Source organism: Neolamprologus multifasciatus, chromosome 6 (genome assembly GCF_963576455.1).
Source record: "Neolamprologus multifasciatus chromosome 6, fNeoMul1.2, whole genome shotgun sequence".
Classification (NCBI taxonomy): domain Eukaryota; kingdom Metazoa; phylum Chordata; class Actinopteri; order Cichliformes; family Cichlidae; genus Neolamprologus; species Neolamprologus multifasciatus.
Window position 1 is genome coordinate 11,980,854 of NC_140444.1, and position 26,976 is coordinate 12,007,829.

General features: G+C 42.5%; 1 protein-coding gene and 1 long non-coding RNA gene across 11 annotated transcripts in view; both read left to right on the top strand.

Annotated features, from left to right (window-relative positions):
• add3a (adducin 3 (gamma) a) overlaps positions 1–26,976 on the top strand; it is a 104,214-nt gene that overhangs the window by 70,070 nt on the left and 7,168 nt on the right. For 7 of the 10 annotated variants that reach the window (XM_085163519.1, XM_085163521.1, XM_085163520.1 and 4 more), the window contains 12 exons: positions 10,466–10,604; positions 11,192–11,343; positions 12,184–12,264; positions 17,867–18,016; positions 18,458–18,601; positions 19,559–19,657; positions 21,117–21,293; positions 23,340–23,597; positions 23,827–23,931; positions 24,613–24,699; positions 25,470–25,505; positions 26,212–26,335. In XM_085163519.1, coding sequence (XP_085019645.1) covers positions 10,466–10,604; positions 11,192–11,343; positions 12,184–12,264; positions 17,867–18,016; positions 18,458–18,601; positions 19,559–19,657; positions 21,117–21,293; positions 23,340–23,597; positions 23,827–23,931; positions 24,613–24,699; positions 25,470–25,505; positions 26,212–26,335 — 1,552 coding nt within the window. The remainder of the gene's footprint in view (positions 1–10,465; positions 10,605–11,191; positions 11,344–12,183; positions 12,265–17,866; positions 18,017–18,457; positions 18,602–19,558; positions 19,658–21,116; positions 21,294–23,339; positions 23,598–23,826; positions 23,932–24,612; positions 24,700–25,469; positions 25,506–26,211; positions 26,336–26,976) is intronic. The other 3 variants (XM_085163527.1, XM_085163525.1, XM_085163524.1) reach the window with 2 other exon arrangements.
• LOC146516546 (uncharacterized) lies at positions 2–10,291 on the top strand. Its single transcript, XR_014874650.1, has 2 exons — positions 2–223; positions 294–10,291. It is a non-coding gene; the product is annotated as an uncharacterized LOC146516546 (long non-coding RNA).

A 26,976-nucleotide genomic window follows, 5' to 3' on the forward strand; every position in this document is an offset into this window, starting at 1 on the left:
TTAAGAGAAAAACACATCATTTTGTTTCTTTTTAAACACGTAAATGTTAATGGTAGTGACCCCTTAGTGCAAATTTAGAGACTGAGCAAACAATTTTTAACACGTTGAGGTTTTAAAGACATCAGTAGTCTACATTTGCCTACTAGGGGATACTGCCTATAGGGGAGCAACCTCTAGATGGATAGACAGTGTATATGTTAAAACACAAAAGATATCTCACAGAGTTTTTTTGTATGTACAAAAAGTGCAGTGTGACTAATAATAGATACACTGAATATTCTTTTTTTTATTAGGTATTTATCTTATGTAGGGTATTGTAGTGTGCAGCCTCCACTGTCTCATACAGGTGATAGGTGGTGTTGTCCGTGAAGGTTATTAGCTCGGGTAACATCCTTGTCTCACAAATAACCTCTGTGGAGTCGAGGAAACGGAGCCGGCCTTATTCACCAGTTTATTGAGTCGTTTCTGGTCCTGCTTCATGTTGCCACCTACTCGGCAGACAACTAGATAAAAGATTGCAGAAGCCATAGCTGTGTCGTAAAGCACCTGCACACCCCAGAAGACCTCAGCCTGCACAGACATCGGCCCTTCTTGTAGAGAGCTTGAGTGTTTTCCAAGCAGTTCAACTGTATCAACCAACACCTTAAGTGGCTGAATCCTCCTTTTACACAGTGCAGGAAAAATGTGGTAAGCAGCCCATTGATGGATATTTTTGAAACGGATAATAAGTTTCGGGTTGCTAACTTGCTGATGGGCCTGATTATGGCGCATCATGGTTACAAACAATGTTTGTAGTCAAGGAAGCTTTAAGCTGCAGGATTGGAGAATCTACCGACTGGCAAAAAAGCCTCTCTTTGTTGGATTTATATGCCCTGCTCATATCTGCATTGTTCTTTATATTCCACGTTTTCAGATTTCTTGAATGCATTGGCTAGTCTCCAACTATAAACATGAAAGTAGATATCAGCCTATTCATATTTCTGTGCCCCCTGATAAATGAGCTGCCTGTTTTACCTGTTTGGTGCTTGCTGGAACGTCCTCTTGCCTCCCACAACTGTGAACAAGATAAACAGATGTATTAAATGTCTAATACTTTGGCAAAAAACAGTAAGTAAGTAAGTAATGCTCCCCCCCCCCCTCCCAAACAAGCAAAGCAAAGGTTTCACCTCACTGACTAAATGTTTGTGTAATCGGTTCCCTTTTTTCTCCTTTGTGTCAGTTATTATTCCCTAATCAAGGGGTTTCAAAATAAGTTACAGCAGTGAATGCATCACATGTGCTTGTGCGTTCATACTTCCCTTGGTATTATGACACTGGCTAAAGAATCACAGCAGTCAGCAGCTGGCTTTGCTCAAGCTTTAATATAACCACAAGCTGCCACACCCTCTTTCAAACTTACCGTTGAATCTCTTCAAGTGCCCTCCCACTAAGAGCACTCATGTTAGGTCAGGTTTTTTAAAGTAAACAACTTGACACAAATCTTAGCAAAGACAACTAATGTTATCCGATTTCCTTTCCTTGGAGGTCTGAATTCTTAAGAGTTACTTTTTTATAGTGCAGTTAGATGTTTGAGCCTCCTGGCAATCGCACACTCGATTTTAATTTTAATTTTATTATTTTAAATAATCGTTCATTGTTCTGGAAAGGTAAAGCACCGTGATATCTTATCTGTGTTGTATTTTATCGTTGGCGCCAACTTCAAAATGTAGGGTGAAGATTGTGCAACACAAGGAAGCATTTAAAAAGTTCAGAATCACAGAGACAGAAGTCGTCTTTTTTAGCTCTATTTTGCACGCATATATTATTTTGTGCATTTTTGAGCATGAAATTTGTTTGCAAAAATATCCCAACCGTCCTTATTGAGAAAACGCAAGTTCTTGTAAAGACAACACACTGTTGTGCTATCTTGCTATTTGTATTGTGCCCTTTGAACAGTTGCATCACTCTGTGTGGAGATTTTACAACAGGGCCTTTCAGCCTGCACACTGGCGTTATTTACTTTGCGATATTGAGTCAAGGCTGGTCTTTAGCTGAAATGTTTCACACTGTTTACGATGGGACGCAGGTGCAAGGTGTGTACATGTGTCAGTATGCATTTGTACTTGGGATTACTTTAAAGTAACAAATACACTTATTAAAGAGTCAGCAGGCACAGACAAATGATAAGGCTGGGGACAGGATAAAGTTAGACGTTACACATGCAATGAATGATGCAGATGCAAAACAACCTTCTAGAGAAGGAGAGTGATTGTGTACAATCCAGGAAGTGGCTTACCAAGCTTTTACTACCCAACACTGGGTAGTAAAAGCTTGGTGGTTTGACCTGTACTTTTTTTTAAGCTTTAAATTTGATCTACATTCTGCACATGCTCAGAGTGGTTTTCTTGGCGTGCCGTATTTTGTGCCAGATGTCTGGAAGGGCAGTATCGATGCTCCTGATTCAGGTTTCCACTTGATCCTCTGCTGGTATCATGTGTGTGTCAGAGAGAGAGCGGGAGTACCGCAAGTAAGCTGTAGGAGAGAAAATGACTGTCTACTTAAAACGGGGGAACTTAAATGCAGACAGTTTGCTGCAGAGCGTTCTTGATCCAGAGCCGTATGGCTCAGGCCTTTTTGTGGCAGAGGAGGTCAGTGAGAGAGCTGCCTGACATCATAACACCAGTGCAAGCAAACTAAACTTTCCAAACTAAAGGAATCTACCACGTTGACGTGTATTTTCAACATGTCTATAAATGCTTGATTATAATTTTCAGCTATTTTTCTCATGTGGACATTTTTACACCAAATACTTTTTAGTATCAATCTTGAAAAGAGATATTTTTTCCACTTGTAATAATTTGTATTATTTAACATCTGAACATCGCAGGTTACCCTTTACTATTATTTGCAACTGCATCTAACTGTGTGTGTGTGTACTTGTAGCTTTGCCTGTGTGCTACAGTGGTATGTCTGTATGGTATTCCTGCTTTATGCGGTTTTGAATTTGAGCCAGACAGCTTTCAGCAGTGACAGGTGGCTTCTTTGGCTTGTATAGTGTTTGCAGCCTGTACATGAAGACAGTTAGTCTCAGTGCTTCTTTATTCATATTCAGCCGTAACAACAATAAGAAGTGTGTGTGGCACCAGCTGGACACAGGCTTATCTCCATTTCTGTCTTCCTTCTTTCTCAGTTTGCACTTTTTCATTCAACTACAGCAACCAGCTGTATATACTTTTTTTTTTCTTTTTTTGCTTTCCTTATTTCTATCTCCATTTTCTTTCTCTATTTGTTTTCATTCCAGTGTTATGGGTCTAGTGGCTGCTCCAGATTACATGTTTGTATTGCTCCAATGGCAGGTTGTATTTAAAGCTGGACGAATATAGACTAGGCAGGTCTGAATCAACTCAGCTGACTTGATCCACTTGCCTCATTCATTCAGCTGTGTTTACATTTAAAGTCTAAAGTCAAACCTTGAGCTGTTCAACCTATCCAGCAATCTACTGTAGAGCTACAACTGTGATTTCTTTTTCTTTTTTTTTGCTTGTGTGCGACAATGGCGGGCGTACCAGCCGTGGGACAAAATGGAGATGGCTGAAAAATAATGACTCGTCCTGTTGATGTGATGACGTGATATTTAAAGCACTTAAAGAGGGACGCGGCCAGGTTTCGCCAGTAGCCTTAAGATAAACAGTAGAACATGTTTTTCCGCTATAGAACTTCTTGTTATTGTGTGTGTCAGTCATCTGAAGAGGGAATTGAAAAGGAAGATCTTTTTACCGTTTTTTGATGATTTATGTAGTGTTTTCTGTGACATGCAATGATTAGAATTTGCCCCGAGGTGGCCTTTGAGGTGCCTTGGGGTGGTTTTTCTGTTGTGTATGTTTGCAAGGAGGATTTTGATTTTGGCTGCAAATCCACGCTTCGTTTTGTCATGGCAGTAAAGCCTCTGTGCTTCCCTCTAACTGCTGAGAACTAGGTTGGCGTGACTTGATTTGCCACTGTTGGTCCAAAAGGTTAAAATGCCATCAGAATGAGATTAAATCAGACCAAATTGAATTGGAGTTGTGCCTTCACACGCTGCTTCTGTTTTCATCGTCATTGCCCGTCTTGTTTTCTCTTGTGTTAATACTTTCTCCCCCCCTTTCATCTTCTCCCCACTTCTCCACTTCTCTCCATCTTGTGTCACAGACTGTTCATCGCCTGCAGAAATGATTTACTGATGCCAAGCGGTAAATTTACTCAGCCGTATTTGCACTTGTCCTGTGGTTTGCAGAGGAAGTGCAATCCCCCTGCATGCACTTTCCAGAAAACACAAGTGGATAATTTATGGTGCTTTAGGTTCTGCTGAGAACCCCCTCGTGTGAAGCAAATGTCATGCCTGCTCTCATTTACGTTTTTACCCCTTTTCTTGTTGTAGTCCTGAAGGTCTCATTTGATAGAACATTAGTGGATGAACTCACTCCAGAGACTCTTTTTAAAAACCACCGCCTTTCCTCTCAGAGCCAGATCTTGGCGGCTGTGTTTCAGTTTGGCATTTCACAAGATCTTTTAGGTCTTGAACTTCCAGCCGTGAAGCAGCGCCCTCAGGATTACAGAGCAACACGCTGAAGTGTTACATCCACTTTGTGTAACCTCAAAAAGAGAGAAAAAATCCACTGGGTATAATCAAGTTTCTCCATATGGCAGCTTAACTCAATATAAATATTTTCATTTGGAATCAGAGATAGAAATGCTCTAGTCAAGATCCAAATTACTATGAAATAGTTGCATGATACTATTTAAAACTAGAGATGCACCACTAATAGTGACCTTATGAAGCTAAATAAAAGTGGACATATATTAAAAGATTCCAGTTCTATAGTTATATTCTTCAGCTATACTAGAGTAGCTTTGCATGATTCACCTCTTAGTCCATCCCCTGTCTAAAACGAGCTGTTTTGGCTCCATTCTCTTTAAGGGCACCTTCTTTTTAACCCAGCTGGCTTCTGATTGGCTGCCCCTTGTAAACATAGGTTTGGACTGCTGCGTTCAGAGCCAGAGACTATGCAAAACCTGTTTGCTCTAAATGCTCGGTTCCAAACTGAAGACCGAGCTTTGGTTTTCAAATACATTTGTGAAAATTTGGCTGTATGGCCCTTTAAATAAAGTTTCTTGGAATAAAGTTGGTCTAGAACTTCTTTATGTGAAAATTACAGCAAGGGGTTTGATATTGTGTGGCGTTGTACTTTCAGGTGAGTGATGATGTGCTCCAGGATATATTCTGAGATGGCAGTTTTATGTATTATGAAAGAAGCTGGATTGGGTACAGAAATTGTTATCAGCAGATCTTTTTAATGCACAAAAAGATACTCAAACACTATTCATAGTTGTTTTCATACATCGATAAACCACCTTGTTAGATTGCAGTCACTATAATGCATTTCCTCTTCCCAATGTTTATTTCGCTGTCTGTAAAGTGTATCATCCAAGAAGAAAGTAAGGGGTTTATGCCGAGTGAGAGAGATGTTGCTGCCGTTGCTGTTGGGGACAAATTTTACTGGTGCAGGCTCAGAGGTTAGATGAGGAGGAATCAATAGCATTGGTAAGCTTGCAGGCAGGCAGCTGTATGCTTTGTAACACTGTCACGTTGGTGGCTTGAAGGAACGGCATTGTGCTGACATAACTGTAGAGGCTATGTCTGAAATTACAGGCCTCACCTGGCCTGTGCTTTTCTGTTTTCTTTTTTTTTAGATAGATGCAGTTTATTACCAGCAACCCTGAAATTGCATGTCATTGTGTTCCTTCAGTTTGGCTGTTATGCAAGGCTTTTTATTTTTTCAAGGTGAACGTAAACCTAACCTGTGACGGGAAATAATCCCAAGACAGTGTTTGTGGTTAATAGAAGACACTACACTACTTGAGACTTAATGTTCATCTTTTAAAGTTTGCACTGTGCCTGATTCAAGCTATTTGAAGCCTTGTTTCACAATGTGAATCCAAGCAGTAACCTGTTTCGTATTGCACTTAGTTAAACTGTGTTGCAATGACTCATAGAAAACTGTAATTTTACATGAAGACATGAGCGTGTGTGTGTGAGGTAATGGTGAAACTATCGGGAGCAACACAGATTTCTTTGATGAGCACAAGCACAGACGTGCAAGGTCGACTTTGCTCCAACACTCTCATTAAAAAGTCCCGTCTGTCTTTTCCACAGGATGACATCAACGGTTTAAACGTCACCTGCATCTGCAACACCAGTTTTAACAGAAACGGTGGAATAACACCAAAAATACCTTTGTCTACTGGTCTAATCACACAAGACCACACAAGAACAGGGTTCAGTCAATCAGCTCAAATATGTGCATGAAAAAGCTCGATATCGGCCAACTGTCTTCGACTAATATAAAATAAATGCTAAATTAACATAACAGACTGGATTCTAAAGATCTGAAACTTCATTTGTTTTTTCCTACAAATACTCACTGTTTGATTTTTCTTTTTTTTTCCTTTTTCTTTTTTTTAATATTCACCACCCTCAGGCTTTTACCCTTCCACTGAGAAACTGGCCGAGCTCCAGCCCTCATGTCGACTTAACATTCTCAGCAGCACTGCAGTTCAATTTTCAAAGATTGGCTGTTGGCATTTTGGAGCAGCCATGAAAACACCTCCTCATTTCTCTGATTGGATCGTTTTGTTTTGTTTTTCCTCCAGTAAGTGAAGAGACTTGATTAGCCTGGTTGTCTGTTGGTGAGTTTGGTGAACCAATGTAATTTTATATTTTTCTTAGGCTCACTTGACACCCATCCCCCACATGTCAAGGTTGTCAAGGTGGAAACTGTATTTAAACGATGAGCAGGTAGAGTACATGGTGGTACATGTGACGGTCATTTAGTTGTTGTGGAGATGTGGAGGTTTTGCTGAATATTAATGATACGATCCACTTTTTGGTCCCTGGATTATTCTGTGGGAATCTAATCCCTGCTGTCATAATCTCCTTGGGAATGGCGAAACATAAATTGTAGAGCAGATGCCTGTGTGTGTGTGTGTGTGCACGTGTGTGTGTTGCTATGCCCATGTGTTTTCTGCCACTTGATTGGCACAAATGTTTGCCATTTGAATCCATGTACTGAACAGGTAATTGTGCTTGTGTTGTAAATCTAAAGCAATACAAGAACCATGACTGAAACATGTTCTTTTGGGATGACATTTTTCTTTTAACAATGAATAGCGTGTGGTTCTGTGGTTTCTTTGTGGTTCCAGTAAGCTCTATGAAGCTTTTCAGCTTGTTGTTTTTTTGTTTTCTGGGTCTGCAATTCTCTCACGTCTCTCTTGTTTCACCTTGCTCATTGCCTTGGTCTACATTGCTGAACATGGTGGCGCATTCAGCTACTAAGAGTCACACGGAAACTGGTTGACAAATTAAAGGAAAAACCAAAGTCCTTAACTCCTACAGTGTGTTGATCGAGCAGCTCTGTCATGAGAGGCATTTTGCTGGAATGTTTTGGGTCTGCCTGTCCCTTTAGAGGAAAATCATGTTCCTGGAAGTCATTGCAGTGTTGGAATGATCAACTTTACTCTTTGAAAGAACTGTATCCTGTTAGAAGTGGTCTCAAGGGACATGGATGGATTTGATGATCAAGAAATGATGCCAATCGTATTCTCTGCCTTTAAGCTGTGTTTGCAGTGAAATGTTGACCAGGGATCAGAGAACGTGAATTATATTCTGTAACTTTAAGTGACCACAGGAGAAATGACCCAAAGTGGGCTGGGGATGAGATAAACTTTACTCAACTTCCAGGCAAGCGATGGAAGCAACTATCAATGAGAGCGCAGGAAACAGCTGATTAATAAATGACCTGGTAATAAATATGTTAGTGTTACCTAGGCAACTGGAGACAAGTGACTAGCCGTCAGCTGCAAAATGGAAGAATATCTATAGTCAATAGAGTTAAACTCTGTAGCTTTTTTTGATTGCGCTTAATACTTCTTTCCCTTTCATTTGTTATGCATCTTTTATCCCTCAGCATTTAATGAGAAAAGGTCAGAAATGCAGTATACTGGACTTATTATAAGCGTAGTGTCCAGGCCCACAACTCTGGTGGGTATGTGCTAAGTGTTTAAATAGCTAAATGCTAGCCACTTCTAAAGAATGGTAGAATGTCAATGCCAAAGGTTTAACTGTACCAAATGATGGGATTTCTGCTCATGTTATGTCATCAGTTTCACAAGAACAACTAGTGACAAGCTCGCAGTTTGAGATTAGAGAGAACTTTTAGGCACAGACTGAACTTTGTAGTTGAGTCGGGAACACAGATTCTGCCGCAGTGATACGTTTCTGAGTCACGGCTCTAATTTACTGTAGGTTTAGTACAGTGACTTTAATGTCAGTCTGATTGCACAACAGTCTCCGAAACACTGACACCCAGAACAACAGCAACTTGAAACAAAGAAGACCCACCACTGTCAGACATCCGCAGCAGACCAGTTGCTCCAGCAACCTCACCACCAGGGATGGAGGAATGTCTGGCTGTAGTTCAGAACCAGCAGTGTCCTGACGCAGGGGGCTGATCCACATTTAACGAAAAAACATTCGCATAACACTAATGGACTCATCCCAGTGTGGTGACTGAAGGGCAAAAGAGGAAGTTAAGTGTCAGTGATGTTTTTGTGCACTAATGCAGCTCCACTGGGAGTGTGTGGACTGTTGCATAAGTACTGAAAAAACGGTATCAATATTGGATGTTTTCCTACTGGAGGCTTCGTTGCTCGGAAAAAGGGTTTGTGGATTCATTCAACTTTCTTGCGGTGCTCTTTTCTTTCCAGAGATTTCCATCACTGGTGTTAAGTTTCAATCAGGACTTTAAAGAGGCTTCATAGTGTTTTTGTTATTGTCAGTGATGATGGGAAGTTCAATTCGAGACAAAACTAAAGATTTTAATGATTTACCTGATACACAGAAATGTAAAGGTGTATGAGATGAATAGATGATGAAAGCAGCTAATTGATCTGGACAGATGTGTTCAGAAGAGACTCTGTGTTAAATGGCACATAAACACTAAGAATGAATAGAAGTCAGTAAAGATGTGTCAAACATTTCTGATCTTTTGGTTTTAAAATAAGTTACACAAGTTATTTAAACCTGAAGTCATACATGCTAACAGTATCTGTGATTTGATAATCACTTAGCTTTAGCTTGATGGTATATCAGTAACAACTTACCTTTTATTTGCAATTACCTACCTACAACACCTCATTGATGAGGCTGTTTAGATGACCAAGGTCTACTAGGAAAAGGTAGAAACAAAAGTTGAAACCAAAACAAACGATAACACAAAATATACTCTTGCCGATCAAATCAAATATCTCAAACTCAGCCTGTCGGACTTTACCTGTCGTCGGCATGTGCTGTATAAGAACATCACATGTGTGATTGAATGCCGAAACCCGCGTGTACTGGTCACAGCTTTAGTAAAGTCAGCTGGTAGAGAGGTGAGAAAGCCCCCGGGGGAGGTTAAAACCTTACAAAGGTTATCTGGAGATACAGATGGGTTTATTACTTCATTTGCTGTTATCTATACAGCCTAGCTGAGTATTACCTGCAGTTTTAAACACCATCATATTTCAAACTCTGACATCTGCAAGAAGATTTATGACTCTGTCTGATTTTTTTGATATATCAGCACTGTGAGAAAAATGCTTTACCCAGTACTCTGTATTATGTCACTCAATCAGCTGTGCGTTCATGGGGTCTGCATAAGAGCTTGTTAGCATATACTGTATTGTGTCTGTGGACTCAGCAGATGACTGGACAAGAGGATTAGCTACAAACTAACTCTCTCCCAGTTACACCAAGCGGCCAATCAAAGCACAAGCAGTGAGCTAACCAGACGAGCAACCTTTCCGGAGCTTGTTGTGTATCTAGCCAATCTGGGCCCAGCTTCGTAGAGCGCTCTTAGGATGATTCAGATTGACACCCAAATAGGATGTCTAATCTGTGATTAGCACGTCTCCCACGATCTTCCTGTCTTTACTCGCATTCTTCCTGTCTCTTTGAATGTTCCCACATCTTTTTGCTCTTTTATCTCTCTGTCACTACTAATCTACTCCTTCCTTCTCCCTCCTATCTTCATCTGTCTCGCCATAGTCTTAGTTTTCTTTGTGATATTGCCTCACTTTGAGATTAATACACCTGGATGTCCAGTTTCAGTCAAACGTTTTCGTTTTGTGTGGGTGTGTGTGTCTCCCAGTTAAGCTGCATAACAGCTGATTAAAGCCTCCTGTGTTAAACGTAAAGGCTCGTTTTTATATATGGAATAAAAATGTTTTGTTTTTTTTCAAAACGAGGCTTGATAATGTGCTAAAAGTCACAATGTGAAGATTAACCGGTAAATCCTTTTTACTGTTGCTTTTCTTAATTTGAGGGTTAGATTTGTAGTTCTTGACACATTACGTTCTCAGTTGGCTCGTGTCCCCCTCTCAACCTTTTGTCTTTCCCTATCTTTCTCAGGCTTTCAAGGAGGAATTGGAGAGCCTGATCCAAGAGCAGCAACGGAAGGGGAACAACCCCACTGGCCTGCTGGCTCTCAGGCAGATCGCAGACTTCTTTATGGCCAGCACAGTTGCCGGTTTCAACACTTCCCCCCTCAGTAAGTGGTCACTGTGCTCATTGCCCCAGACAACCAGACACTAACACATGCCATCCGCGCCCAGGGTGCAATAACTTTGAACTGCACTGAAAAACAAAAGCCCAGCCTCAATATTGGAATATAGGAGATCTATACACAAACATGAGCTTTGTGTGCTTAAGGGCATAAATACTCCTAGACAACCCAGCCCCAGACTCCGGAAAAGCCGTGCATATTTCCATGGGTTTTGATCTTTTGCGATTTCTGTCCAAGAGTCCCATATGTGAAGTCAAAGCCTTGGAATGCACAACTAATGCTAAATTAGACGTCAGAAACTGTGTAGCCTTTTGATTTAGCTTATTGTTAAAATTTTATAATAAAAGACAACAAAAGGCATTAAAGGACTGAGTGCTTCTCGCATCACCCCACTGTGTAAATTAGGATTCTCATGTAGAGTCAGATACACCATTAGATACAAATCCAGATGCTAGCTACAGATGTCTGGTCCTGAATGGTTGTCACTGATATTAATACCACCTGATCCGCAATCTGCATTTTTAACATTCCTGCTCCCCCTCTCCCTCCTCTCATCGTCCATGATCATTTAGGCCTGGGGATGGTCACTCCCATCAACGACTTGTATGGAGTGGAATCCACCACGATGGTGAAAGGCGAGAAGCTGACGCGTTGTAAACTGGCCAGCCTCTACAGACTGGTGGACCTGTTCAGCTGGGCACACTTCGCCAACTCCTACATCACAGTAAGACACTACTCCAAAAGCACAGATGTACTGGAAATTCCCTATCATCTATCTAGTTCATAAATTTTACCATCTCCTGTATTATTTCCGGGTCCAAAGTCTCCCATACAATTTCCGGGTACAAACATTGAGGGTCTGTTTTCAGAGAAAGCTTTTATTGTCATTTCAAGGGTGTTTCAGTCTAACAGTAATTGTCTCGAGGTTACAAAAACATCTTTAATATCACAACTTAAATACCTGGCTTGTCATTCACAACAAAGATTATTGTAACCTTTGACTTTCTACAGAAAACTGATACTACAGTTCAAAAACTGTCCACACAGACTTTCAGAATATCCTCTACTATTCTACGCCTTTGTTTAAATGCTATATATTTGCACTATTCTTTTTTTATTTAAGTGCCGTGCAAAATTCCCAAGAAAGTCTAGTAGTGATGACTTTACAATGCCTCAATGCATTTTGCAATAATTTCTTTGTGACCACATCAGCTGATGGCTCAGCTGACACACTTCTACACATACAAATGGCTGTCTCATATAAGGCACGCTATCTGAGCCACTTTAGACTCCCCATAGTGGTTGGACCACGGCAAACCACTCTGCAGTCCACTTCCACCCAAGTTCCTCCATTTCATGCTGTATCTGACTCCCTGTTGCCCACAGAAATGTACTGGGAGGTTGCTGGCAAGCATGTTTTAATTGGAGATCTGACTGTTTAGTCCATATTTCAACTCTTCCTTAATTCTTTGTTATTCTAATGCAGTCCCGACTTGGGTCTGGTTAATTTTTTTTCTAACTAAAAGTAACCTTTAGTCCTCAATCGGTGTTTTCTCCCTCCTAGGGCCGAGTCAGTAAAGAGCAAGACCACATCCTGATCATCCCCAGAGGACTCTCATTTGCTGAGGCATCTGCTTCAAACCTGGTAAGAAACACGAGCCACTGTGGTCTCATCCAAACACAGTTTTTTAACTACAAGCTCTGCCTGTTAATTTAATTTCTTGCTACAAATGAAATGCATCGTAAATGTCTGCGTCAGCATCCTTCTCTGTGTAACTGTGCCAGCATTACATTGGACTGTAATGGCTTTGCATTTGCTTTACTCAACTAGCGCTCTCCCATTTGGCTTAATCAGCCATTTACTTCCTTCACTCTGAAGAGGAACGTACCAGATGAACCTTTTTCCAGTGCTTTTTGGTCTTCTCTGTGCACGAGATCCCACCGTCTCTCTCTGACTGTCCCTTTTGTGTACGTGTTTATCATGTTCTGTGTCACCGGCACCTCTCATGTTGACATTAGCCGCTCTGTTTCTCTGTCAGCAAACACTGTAGGTGGTTCAGTCTGTCCGGCTCCCCAGTTTCAGCTCTGCTCGGCATACCACGGCGCTAAATGTGCAATAATGTGTATAAGAATTCGTTGGCAACCTCGTTACCTCCCTCTGTACGTTTCAGCTCCCTCTAATTCACTTTCTATTTCGGTTTGTCTCCGTTTTGTTTTTCTCTTTCTGTTGCTCTTGTCTCATCAACATGTCTCATCCTGATTGTCGGACTTCTGTTTATTTCTGCTTTTTCCATTTGACAATTTAAAAATTATGGAATGGAGAAAAACAGAACCAGGGTTCACCTCTGTGTTCAAAACAAAATGCAAAAGTAGAAAACGGACTCATATCTTCAGTCGTTTTTTTTTTCGTAGCTTTGTTATACTCTCCTACTTTGTCTTCTACACCTGCGCAAACAGATAAAATCCGGGATAATATACTGCAGGTGTGCTTCTGCAGCCAGATAGTGAAATCTGTCAGCACCTGGCTGACAAGCTGATTTCACTTTTTGACCTGCGAGAGTGGTTAGAAGGTAGTGATATAAATCTCCGCGCCTAACTTGCTACTTCCTAATAGTAAAGCCTCGTGGGTGGCTGAGTGGTTTGAACATGTCCTTGTTGAACTCGGTCATTTTTGAGTCTGTTTTTAATTTAATAGGGGTTTGTTTGTCTTTTTTGCTTTAGTTCAGCACAGACACTGTAAACTTGCCCTAAAAATCTGCTTTATTTCCTTAAAAGTGAATAAAGTGCCAAAATTGCTGATAATAATTTCAGACAATAAATTCTCTTTGCAGTACAGACACAAAACAAGCGTAGCTACCTGAAACCGTCAGAACAGATTCTCTTCACTAGGGTAACTTTGCTGCCTCAAAAACCTGTTGCTGCAATAGTTAACTAGTTAGACATGGACGTTGACATGTCTTTGATTAGCACACAGAAATAATAGTTCAGTACTGCAACAAAATAATCAGGATAAAACTTGATATTTATTTATTTACCAATGGTGCACAATATTTCCACTCGCAGTATTTGGTTCAAACTAAACCATCCACTGTTTTCCATGTTGCGAAATTACTTCATAGTAAAAAAATATAGATGCCATATATTCATTGTCAAATGTCAGCTCAAGACTGATAAGTCCAATCAGGCTTCTTGGTTGTTCATCCTCCCAAGTATGTATACTTTTCTATTATTCTATTAGCAAAAAGAAAAATATTACCTTTGACGATGTTGTGTTAGTCTTAGTTTTAGCTCTGTTGCTGCACAAAGTAACAGATGATGCTCTTACCTTCTGTCTCTGGCTCAAATCATTGTAAAGTGTAATTAATCATGTCCGTGATTGCAAACTCAATCAAACTTACTCGCCATAACTTTTGCTAGAAGCCACAGAATCCTTAAAAGCAGTATATGGCAAACTTATTCAGCTGTGAGTATTTTTAGTTTGTTTGTCTGGACCACATCCATCTATCCTGTGGTCGGGCAGTAAAGTTGACCACAACACTGCATACGCTGAAAGACGGAACAAATTCGTGTAACCTGGCACTTCCAGATTTTCCTTAGTGTTTGTGTTTTGATGCCAGTCCGTCACTGCTTTGTTTATATCCATCTGTTTAATCTCTCTCTCCACTTTCAGCCGGCTTTGTCTTAGTAAGCTCAATAGTTACATGATTAAGTTCAAGAGTTTAGAAAGGCAAAGAAATTGATTAGGAGGAAGTCATCCAGAATAAAGCGTGTCAAAGGTTGTGTTGGGGTCAGCCTGCTGTAGCCTCTAAGAAAAGCTGTGGTGCAGTTGGCTTTGGTTAGTTTGCATCTGTCTCTCCCTGTCAGTATTACTCTTCGAGCTTTGAGGTGATTCTGAGGTCAGTTTGAGTTTGGAGTTGAAAAGAAAAAATGTTTGGTCCATCTGGTTGTTTTAGTTTAGTCTGAAGTCACAGCAAAGTTTCTTATTTCATGTCTCTAAACTTGTTATTGAAATTACTGTTGGCTACCTTCACATCAGAGTCAAAAGGTGAGAGAATTACTCTCTTTACTCTTGGATTTGCTTAACTTGAATCAGGCAACCTTGAACCCGTGAAGGAATTCAGAGATTTCCTTTTCAGTTTCAACTGCCTGCTTCTGGCCCCACTCTCCTTATCAGCTTCTAATCCCCTCCCTACCATGCAGCTGCATCACATTTCAGATTCTTTGACACGTCCTTTGACTTATTTTTAAGATTAGAGGTGCTACACCGGCCATAAGGGCCTCTCAGTTTGAAGGGCTGAAGTTTGAAGGACGTGACGGGGGTGATCCAATAATGGACCGGCCATGTGACGTAACGGTGTTCGATCACACGGCAGCTGGCTGTGGCTGTCAGGAGAGGGTGTGTGGAGACATAGATGGGGTTAGTTACTCACGCTTAGCTGGTGCCATTCACTTTCCTCTGCTGGAAAGATCAATAAATTCATCTGCCCAAACACCCATATGCCTTTTAAAAGTCTGAACACCACTCAGAATGCGTCTGAGGATTTTCAGCCTCATTTGACCCAAAGATCGGAAACAATCTGTGGACTCTCTTAAGGATCAAAGGAAAGAGACGTATTAACCAGTCGAGCTGGTAATTGCTCAGGCGCTGTATTGGCCCCGTGCCAACACAATATGGTTAATTTTCAACAATATTTTTAGTCGTATGCAGTTTTCTGAGGTTAAATATCTTCTTTTACTGAATTTTCTTGTTTTATTAAAGAATGAATTAGTAGTGACCAGATCTAAAAGGATGTAAAAGGAAAGACACTCTAAACTATCCAAGTAGTTATAAACCTCAAACCAAGTAAAACAAGATTATTTATTCAGAAGTTTGAGTAGTGGCAAGTTTCCCATGGTAACACTTTGGTCTTACTTTTAAAAAAATCTGTTATATTCTCAGTGATCAATACTCGAGTTTCAAGTTTTCTGCGAGGTGAAAACTTAGAAGCCACACCTCCAGTGACTTTGTGCAGTATGTTTTTGTTATTTAATCGTTTTTTAATCCTAAAATAAAAATGATCTGTTGCTACCAAAGCTAATGAGTAGAGGCACAGCTCTGAAGAAGCCCTGGATGGGAAGGGTGCGTTTTTAGTTTGAGGAATATGATAATGAGAGATTAAAAACAGAGTTTGAAGGGGTTAAAAAAAAATTAATTCCTTTAATTTTGGAAGGAAATAGTTTCCTGCTCCACGCACACTTTAAGTACTGTGGCAGGAATAAGGCACGGCGGGTCCAGGGATCAACGTTTTGTGTCATTTTATTTACAACACCTCACACCACACACACCTGAGTCCCCGTGTTTTTAACGTGGCGGGCGTGATTGCGGATGCCGTGCAGGTGCGTCCGCCCTCCCTGCATGCCACCGCAGACCACGCCCCACCACACACCCCCATCGCCCGATTGAGGCCGGGGAGTCATCCGGCCGAACCTACTCCCCCCCACCCCACCGGTTGGGGGGAGCAACGTCCGTTGCGGAGGCCGCCCACACCTCCAATGGCGGCGAGCCTTGTCCGGGGGTCGGCCACGCCTCCAGCAGCCGCGGCGAAACCGGTCCGGAGGCCGGCTACCCGGCAAGCCGGCACGACCCCGCCGGCCCCGGGAGGGGCTCACTACCCGGCGCATCTGACGCTCCGGGGCAGCTCGATCCTCAACCTCGGGCACAGGTCGAGCAGGCTCCCCTGGCACGGGGACCGCCATCTCCCCTCCCGGTTTCTCCACCTCTTCCGGCTGGAGCGGCTCGACCGCCGCTGGCTGGGGCGCTGGCGGGAGCGGCTCCGGCAGCCCCTCCCACGACTCCTCTTCCTCCAGCCGGTGCAGACCCTCGCACGCCTCGTCTGCCGCCTCCGGTCGGAGCGGCTCGTCCACCGCTCCCGGCAGGAGCAGCCCTTCACCCGGCTGTTCCCCCTCCTCCGGCAGGCGCAGATCCCCGCGCGCCTCGTCTGCCACCTCCGGCTGCTCAGGTGCCCCACGCGGCTCCTCCACCGCTTCGCTGTCCTCGGTACACACCTGTGGGGGTGGCGCCCAGGCCCAGAGCAGCGCCGCCAGCTCCCCAATCCGTTGCAGGTGGCGCTCGGACTGGTCCTGCTGCTCTGCCTGCTGGCGACGCACCTCCGCCGCCTGCTCCCGCTGGGCGGCCGCCATTTCGGCCACCCTCTGGGCCAGCTCCTCCACTCCCTGGCTCCGATAAGAACCCGCCGTGCCGCCTCCTGGGTTTCGGCACCACTGTGGCAGGAATAAGGCACGGCGGGTCCAGGGATCAACGTTTTGTGTCATTTTATTTACAACACCTCACACCACACACACCACACACACCTGAGTCCCCGTGTTTTTAACGTGGCGGGCGTGATTGCGGATGCCGTGCAGGTGCGTCCGCCCTCCCTGCACGCCACCGCAGACCACGCCCCACCACAAGTACCAAACCCCACACTTTTGAGCTGGCTCAGTTTGAACTGGGTTTGTTTCATGAGCCTCTGACTGGATGATGGATGCCATGTTCCTGGTGTGATAACACACTCTTGGACCTTGTTGAGGGGGGTCAGAAATGTGAGCAGGCTCCTTCTGGCTTGTATCACAGAACAACATGTGCTCAGTGATGCCAATTGTGTACAAGGTCTGCAAGCAAAGTTGTGTTTTCGGTTTGTTATTAGGTTTTACTGTGAGGACTGACATCTGCACTTGCTCTTCCTCCAGGTTTTATATCACAGTCTCTGTGTCCAGTTATCAGTCTTCTTTTTTCCCCTCTCTGGTATTGTACTCTCTGTCCCTCCAGGTCCTCTATATATCTTTTGCCTCGAATGCTTTTCTCTCCGGTCATGTAATCAAATGACTGTTATCTGGTTGGTAATGAAGTTGTCATAGTGAGTCCACTCCGTTCCACTATTACGTTTCCTGGTAAAGCGTAAATTCATTTCCCAGAGATGAGCATACAGAAAGGAGGAATTGTTGTAATGTGATTTCTGTGCTATCATACTCACAGATGTTGGCTTATCTTTAGGCCTGCTTGGTTAACGCTGCAGGGTTATAACCTGCTTGTGAGCTAGTTTTGTATCGGCATATTTGATTTCACTGATGTTGTAATGGTTTACAGTACGTCGTCTCTCTGTGGCCTCTAAAGCCCTGCCGTACTCTTGGCGCTTATTGCTTGAGTTAAAGTGTTTTTAACCACTCAAAGCAGATATCCTCAAAGCACCCTATCCTTGCCTCCCCAGGTGAAAGTCAACATCATCGGGAATGTGATCGACCAGGGCTCCACCAACCTGAGGATCGACCCCGCAGGTTTCAGCCCCCATGCTGCCATCTACTCCATGCGTCCAGACATCCGCTGCATCATACACGTGCACACTCCTGCCACAGCAGCTGTAAGTTCACATTACCACACGTTATATTATACCCAACCTTGCAAACCTCTCTGTGATGATTTTCCCTGCAGATTGGTGCTTGATGCTTATTTTTTTAAGAGGGGTGCGATTTCAATTTGAGAAGAGGTATTTCAGGCTGGACGAATTTGAATAGTGAAGTGATATCCCGTAAAATTACCTTGACACCTCGACCAAAAGGGAATATCTTTAAACGACTCGACAGCGCAGAAATGAAAGTTTTGCAACAACAAAGAGGCTCATCACTGCAGTCATCAGAGAGCGCCAGAGTTTCCAAGCTTTCTTCCCACAGGAGCACCAACGAGAAACATCTGCTGCCGAACGTTAAAGAATAATGCAGCTATACAGCTGTAATCCACCTGTCAACGTTTCTCATTGCTGGCATGTCTCTGCTGTCTCCTTCTCACCTTTCTCCTGCTTTAGGTGTCATCTATGAAGTGTGGTATCCTGCCCATTTCCCAAGAGGCGCTGATATTAGGTGATATTGCCTACTATAACTACCAGGGCAGTCTGGATGAGCAGGATGAGCGCATAGAGCTACAGAAGGCCCTGGGGCCAACAACAAAGGTAGGAGAAGCGAGGAGACTAAACATTGTGCATTATCTTCCATCACTTTTGCATAATTAGTTTGTGTTTTGAAGAATCCACACGGTAAATATAAAGTGCAAACAATAAACTTAGCTTTGTGCAAATGTATTAAAAAGCTTTCTACCAGTATCTCTAGCTTCAGACTGGAGTGTGTTTGTCCCAGAGGTTTGCTGATAAAAAAGAGCCAAAATGTGTCTTTGAGTCACGTTCTCTGCTGTCTTTCAGACAACAGACCAAAACTTTTAGAGGCTTGGAGCAATTTAGGCCCATATGTTGGGGTGGTTCAAAATAATCAAGCGTGTTTTATATCTCATCCCTTTAACCTAAGACAGGAAAACGATTGAAATATCAGGGTGTTTATTTCGAACAAGGAGCAATAGCAGGGCAGTCAGGCTTGCACATCCCGTTGAAATGTCAGCTGCAGTTCCTTTAGTTACCTTCTCCACACCCTTATTTTGGGTTTGCATTTGCCTTCCATGTGTATGTCTTGCTTTCTGGCGTCTTTAAAAAAAAAAAAAACACCAGTCATTAGAATTTAAACTGGAAAACATTCTGGGAATTCAAGGGAGTTTCCGCTGCTTGTCTGTTGCCAGGTTCTGATGTCATCGCCCAGTGGCCAAGCCCTTGTTGATACATAAAATCATAATGATTTCAACCTTTATCCAAACGGAAAATAAAACTCTTGAAGCTCTTCTGTCCCCTGGGCCAACATTTTTTAAGAACTAGAGAAAACAGAGCTTCTGGATACAAATCAGCATGAGCACGCGCATTCTCCATCAGTACTTCCATTGACTTGGTTACTTGCTGAATAAATAAAATAAACACCATCTAACAGTCTAATTTAATACAAGTTAGAGAAATGGACCTGTGGTGCCTCTCTGTGATCGGACTCTTCTGATGCTTACAATGACTTTTTTCTGTGTGCGCGTATTGCAGGTTTTGGTGCTGAGGAATCACGGCGTGGTTGCTCTCGGGGAGACCATCGAAGAGGCCTTTCACTACATCTACAACGCTCAGTATGCCTGTGAAATCCAGGTACACATTGCAGAGCCAAGTGCTGCTGGTACCCAGTACATTCCTGCCCAACACACACACACACACTCACACTCTCTCTCTCTTCGGCTTCCAAACACACGCATTAGTCCAGGAGGGCGGTAGCTTTCCTGCTAAATCTAATCTCCACAGCTGCTTTCACATTTCTCCCTCTCTATTTTAAGAACACTCTAACTCATAATCTCCCCCCATGTGGAAAATGTTGGCCAAACACAGCTTTATAATAAGGCTATTAGGAGTCTGATGAAGGGAGTAACAATCTGATGTGTTATTGTTGACGCCGGTCCAAAGCAGCATTAAGAGAAGGGTGGTGTTCTCCGTGTTTTGTTTTTAATTAGTAAAGCTGAACAGAAGGTGATACATAAGATTTCAAGGGGTGAGAACTGGGCAGAATGAATGAATGTTTATTGACTGCATGTTCATTTTGAGGTTATATTAAGTTTATATTCATATTTCATGTAATGTGTCGGTCTGTGTAATCTTTTCCGATAAGATGGCGATAAGCCCGGAGAGCGGTGGCGCGTTTGTCAGGGATTGTGGATTAGCTCAACTTAGCTGCAGCAGCATTTGAATTGGAACATAAAAAATAATATTTTTTTAAATCTCAGTGGTCATTCAGACTCTTCTCACTGCCGTGTATTTATAAGGGTTTGGATCTGTTTGTTGTGCACCTGTTAACATATTGCCAGACATCCTCTTTAAGTGACCTTTGGTGTCCAGCAGTGGATTCTTTGAGTCCTGTGGGCTGCAGGATGGTGGATCTTTTACTGGTGTGTGTTGTAGTGCACTGCTGGTGGAGGTTATTAGTGAGTGTCATTGACTTTGGGGTGTGTGCTTGGTTTGCAGCATCGATTAGGTGGGTGCAAACACTGCCCACTTTCCTCGGTGGTAGTTTGGTTGGTGCAGCTGACTGCTGTGCAGCCGTTTCCCTTTTGAAGGGGCAGTTGTAGCAATAAGTGAAAATGCAGCTGTGTTGGATTTCTGTTGTCTTGCTTTTTGTTCTTGCATGTCTTCCTGTTCATTGGTAAATATGGTGGATGTTAGAGATGAACGGCTGTGCCCCCGCTCCGCTGTAAACAGCAAACCAAATCTCCTGATTGATTCTCCCTGGTCAAGCAAAAGAAAACATTAATCCATCCTGCAAAGCCCAGCCCAGCTTAATTTCTCGAAATAAATCCCCTCGGGCATGTTTGCATGTCATCTACTGTAAATTCGATGCCGTGGTAGCTGGAGGGGTCTCTCATTTTGGTTTTGCTAAATGACACTTTTAGTCTGCAGGGGAAATGGTCAGGAAATTTGTTCCTGCTTATGCTCCTTTTAGATAGATGATCTAATGCCACACATGTATTATGCGAAGGAGGGGGGGGATGTTGTTTATTTTTGTGTTGCGTAAGCCACCAGCCATCAGTAGAAGCTCACGTCTGTCTCCGTCTGTCCTCAGGTTAATGCCATTTCTTGTGCTGGAGGTGTGGACAACCTTATAGTGCTGGACCAGGAGAAGTACAAATCACGAGTGTTCGCCGTCGCCTCGGCGGCTGCTATCAACATGGCTGGGCAATACAAGTGGAAAATCGGTGAGCTGGAGTTTGAGTCTCTGATGAGGATGCTGGATAATCTGGTAAGTGTATAAAGAAAAAGCTAAACATCAAAAGAGAAAGTTTTGTCAGTTTACCACACAGACACAAAAAGACCTAAATAAACACTTGCATAGTTATAAAAAAGATATATATGACACAAAAAAAATGCATAATAATCATAAAATAAATAATTTTAATCTTTACTTGTTGTGGCTTTGTGAAATCAGGAGTGTAATCACTTGTTTTAGCAAAGTAACCCATCTTGGTTTCACTTAACATGAGTAAGATCCCTGCTTCAAAACCAGGAGTAGACCCTGGTATCCAAGGGTATCCAGTATGAAAGCACTCAGTTATTGATTTATAAAATGATAATAACCGGCCTATATGGATTTCATAAAAGTGTTACATCTGGCGTTTAACCACTATGGCACACATTTGGTCCGAGGTTCGTTTTAGTTGGGGCGATCGTGGCTAAAGAGTTGGGAGTTCGCCTTGTAATCGGAAGGTTGCCGGTTCGAGCCCCGGGACAGTCTCGGTCGTTGTGTCCTTGGGCAAGACACTTTACCCGTTGCCTACTGGTGGTGGTCAGAGGGCCCGGTGGGGCCAGTGTCCGGCAGCCTCGCCTCTGTCAGTGCGCCCCAGGGTGGCTGTGGCTACAATGTAGCTTGCCATCACCAGTGTGTGAATGTGTGTGTGACTGGGTGGATGACTGGATATGTAAAGCGCTTTGGGGTCCGTAGGGACTAGTAAAGCGCTATATAAAATACAGGCCATTTACCATTTTAGTTCACCTTTCTGTTTGTTTCAGTCTTATTTCTGTTGCACTAATGATGGAGAACTATTCAGCTGGTGGCTAGTGTGGGTGAACAAAACTGGAAAAGGGCGCCACCTACAGTAAACTAACCTTTTAACGTGCAATGCAAAGAAGCAGTGCTGATTCCAAAGCTCATCTTTGGAAAGAACAGCAAATGAAACTTAAAGAAAATGGAGGAGCGTTTTGTTAGTACAGTGCTAACTTTAAAAATCTGGAGTGGTTCAGTCCCTGGAGATTTGCTGAATGTTCTTCCTTGTCTCAGATTCTCATGCCTTTTGTCCTCCTTGCATCTCTCTCCGCGTGTGCTTCGCTCGCCTGCTTCACCCGACACTTTTCACCTTTCTCCATGCTTCCCTCCCACCTTTCCCTCCTCTTTTCCCCCTCTGCTTTCTCAATGAATCACTGCCTCCCAGCCTGTTGCAACTTTGAATAGTTCATCTTTGTCTCCCTTCCTTTCCTACTCTCCCCCTTTACACACTTCATAAACGGCATTTGTGTCAGATAAATTCTTGGATTCAGGACAGGACGCACATTTGTAACAAAGAGGGGGAAAGTGGGAGAAAAATCGAGTAGTTATACTGTGTCTCGGCAAGCTGCCAGCTGTGAATATTTAGAAATGTCTGAATATAAAGCAGAATTTTGCAGGAGGAGATCACGCCAGCTCAGTTAGGTTGAAATGTCGGTATCGACTGAGATGTGGGGGCTGAGATGAAAAGGAAAGGGGGAAAGACAAAAGAACGGAACCTCGCTGTCAAGCCTGGTGTGGAAAACTGTCTGAAAACCAGCTGGACTAAAAGAGTGCACTGAGGGACGGGCGATGGGAATGTGAGAGAAAAAGATCGTTGGGAATAAAGTGGAGAGAGAGAGAGAGGAAATGAAGGGGATGGAGGGAAAAGGGTGAGAGAAAAAAGGGGTCAGACAGGAAGTTACTATCTAACGCTGTCCTCTGTGTTGCCAGAAACCCTGCAGTCAAAGCACAGTCTTTCTTTTCCATGTGACTAACTATGAAACTGGCAGGCCAACCAGCATTACAGGAATCAATGCTCATTTCTGCCGTTCATGTACTAAAAATGAAACCGATTGAATGTTTATTCATTTATAATGTCAGCTGTGAAATCAATGTCATCATACAAAACTTATTCTGGAGCAGTAGTCATGGATGATGTGGGGAGACCACTGTGGCATATGACAAGGCCTATGTAAATGTATGAATCGGCACAAACCAGATAAAAGAAAGCAAGCCCTACATGTGATCCTCTGCGATGCCTTTTAGGGCTACAGGACAGGCTATGCATACCGGCACCCCATCATCCGGGAGAAGCCGAGGCACAAGAGCGACGTCGAGATCCCCGCCACGGTTACAGCGTTCATGTTCGAAGAGGACGCGGATAGTGGTGCAACACGGCTGCCCTTCAAGTTTCTCCAGCAGCGGCAGCAGAGGGAGAAGACACGCTGGCTCAATTCACCCAACAGCTACACCAAGGTCAGCGTAGAAGGTGGAGAGGAGCGCTACAACAGCCGGACAACCACGGTGAGCAGTGTGGCTGGGAAAGTTAGTGTGTACATACCCACAGTTACTGTGGACTGCTGTGTTTTGGCTGGACTTGCATCCCAGTGTTAAGAACAAATAGTACTAGATCACCATCTAGTGGCTAAATTGTGAACTACAGGGGTTCAGCTGCATCATCATCCTTATTATTATTTTTAATATTATTATTATATTTTTTAAAACAAAGTTTTCACCGGTCTTCTGTTAACAGTGGATGAAGGCAGATGACCCAGGAACCCCAATTCGTATCGAGGATCCCAATCAGTTTGTCCCTCTCAACACAGATCCCACTGAAGTGCTGGCGAAGAGGAACAAAGTAAGAAAAACTACCATTTATTGCAGACGCTTGATGCTATCAAGGTGACGAAAATCTAAAGATGGAGTGACAGAAATTGTAGGATACACTTTACTATTTTGTGCTGGGTTCTGTTTAAAAATGTGAGGATATTAACACTTGACACATAATTAAGGATTAAATAAATCTCTATCATAGCCTCATATGTTTAAGGAGGGCATAACAGCCACGATGCTACTTTGAAGTATCAGGTTTTTTTGTGTGCTTTTTTTGTTTTACTATTCTGAAAGCCAAATATGAGCATATCTACACCAGGGGTAGCTAACTAGAGCCATGCTAAATAGCAATAGTATTAATTTTACTATAAAGGTAATAATGTTTCAATAAAGATTATCTAGGAATCACCAAACAAGAAAGCAGAAAACAGTCAAAATCAATCATTCAGATTAACAGAGGTGAGGATTTACAGCAGCCAGTCCCCTAAATTTAACATTTATAGTATCAAAGTAGATTAGTTATAAAAAATATTTTAAAGAGTCGTCTACTGTACAGTTGTTGTCAAGAGTGTCTCTTTCTACCATACTTTTGTGTGTATAGTCTGGTCCCCATCTAATCATACTACTGGATAATTCGTAGTTTCAGTGCTTGAGAAGACGGCTACATTTGAACTGTCACTGCACCGTGTGTTTCGTCCCGTTACAGATCAGAGAGCAGAACCGGCTTGATTTGATGTCATCAGGGCCGCGGTCTCAGCACCTTGCAGGCATCCCTGTCGACGAACCGCGAAAGGTGAGAATTTCCTCTTTCTCGCCTCGTGTAAACCTCGTGTTCTGTGGAAACTGTCGTTTTTAGAGAGCAGATCTTCAAAGAAGAAAGTATCTGATGGTAAACTGTAGATGTGTAACATCTAATATCTGTTTTAACAAGACAGGTTTTCACAAAAAACGCATAAAGTTTAAGCAGTTAGATGCTGTGACTTAACAATAAATACTTTTAATTCCTCTTAAAGGGCACACCGGGGTACATGACAAACAGTTCTTGCAGGATATTCTTCAGTTAACAGAAAGTCCTTACAGATATTTGAAGAAAATCCAGAATAGCTGGTGTTGATAATGATATAGAAACAGTTGAGGTTTGCAGAACATCTTTATCTAACTTTAAGGAGAAACTTAAAGGTGTTCTCAGTTGTTCTGGCTGATTAGAGATTTGCTTTTTTGTGATATGATAGAGCTTTTCTGCATATTACCGGAGTTTCCTAATCTTAATGACTTAGTGAGAACATTAGAGGAGGAGGACTCTCCAAAACTATTAAAAAAAAAAAAAACTTTATCCAAAATTGTTCAGACTGCCAGTTTAAGCCACTTGATAATGACATCTCTTGAACACTAGGGGGAGACAAGTAAACACATTTATAACGGATGAACTGAAGCTCTTGACAGTTACACTTTACTAGCAAGGATAGAATTGAATGTATAAATTAATGGAACAAGTGAAGTAAAAATGTCTCAACTAGAAGTTGTGGTGCTGATGGTTTCGTGGTTTAATGTTTTGTCTTGAAGGATCTGGTGCAGATAAACGTTCTGGTAAATACCAACGTACGTTTTCCTGTCTGTGGTTGTTTTTAGTTTTTTACATTTCTTTTGTTCGTTTTATGATTTTGTAACACTTCATCACTCGTTCTGATCAAAAACCACTGCATGTGTTGTAGAGTTTTGCTTTAAAATTGACAACTGTTTTCAATGTATTACTTGTTTGCTTTAAACAAAACTGCACTTATTCGTGAGAGTTGTTGAAGTGTGATGATTTGTTGGAGCATGAGTCTCTTTCTGACATTTTTAGGCAGAAATCTTAGCAGAGATTTAAGCTCGAGTGCGTTGTGTGTGTGTGCACGAGTGTGAGTTTTTGTGTTATTTTTCTCCGATGGTGTCTTATAAACACATCTTGCGTGGAGTTGATTAGATGTGGACTCTGTGATGTGGTTTTATCTTTACAAGAGCTGCCTTAGTCATCCTCTAATGAATGATTGTCATCTTCAGACACAGTGGGTGTTTGTGCCATTTTTAAAAAAACATATTTTTCTTTTAAGTCGGTGAGTGCAGTCGTGACTAAAGAGACGGTGTTGTTTTCTGTGTGTGTGTGCGTGCATGGTTTTTTTTTTGGTATGTGTACCTTTGGTGTGCGCTTGTGGGGTTAGTACATGGTTTGTTTTTTTAAATTTCAGAGTGTGTGCTAGTGCCTCCTGATTATTTCTCTCTGTGTACGTGTTTCCCATCCTCACCCCTCTGCCTGTCTCCTCCCCAGCCATACGTGCCCACAGAGGAAGAGCAGATGGCTCCCCTGCCTCCCAACCCTTTCAGTGAGTTGTCAGTGAAGGAGCTGGAAGAGTATCGCAAGAACGTGGAGAGAAGGCAACTGGGCCTCAGCGGTACGGCACATACGCTCACGAATACACTTCTGTTAACAACCATCAAAGCTCAGCACACATGGCGAGATGAACTCGAACCCAGAGTTTTCTTTCCTGCTGCCAGCTGCAGACGACCTTACCAATCAGTGAAGGTTCATTAAACAACAAAATATTGAGCCGGGGCTTGAAACAAATTGGATCAATAATCAATATGCAAGCTACAATTTGAGCGCACACATTGGGAGATTAGTTTGAGCCAGCAAGAGGAATTGTCATCTGCTTAGCTGGGTGCTGGCTTCAGTTTACTCTGGGTCCTTTTTTTAAATTTATCACTTATATCATGGTTTTGATACATTTATTTAAAGTAAATCTTCTTTTTTTTTTTTTTAATGCTGTTAACCATCACAATCTTTAATAACCCTGAAGGAAAAACTAAGACCTCAAGAAATCTTGAATATGAATTTATCCGGTTCCGCTTGTATCTCTTGAGAGCTGAGTGAAATCGGTTTGTGTTGCCCCTGGATTAAAAGCTCATCAGCATCTAAAACTACTGTTGGTGTTTGAGTCATTAGAGGGGTTCTTTGCACGTTTTAAGAGACTTTAAACTGTGGAAAAAATAAGACACTAAGAGCCAGATATTCACAAGTCCTTCAAATAAACAG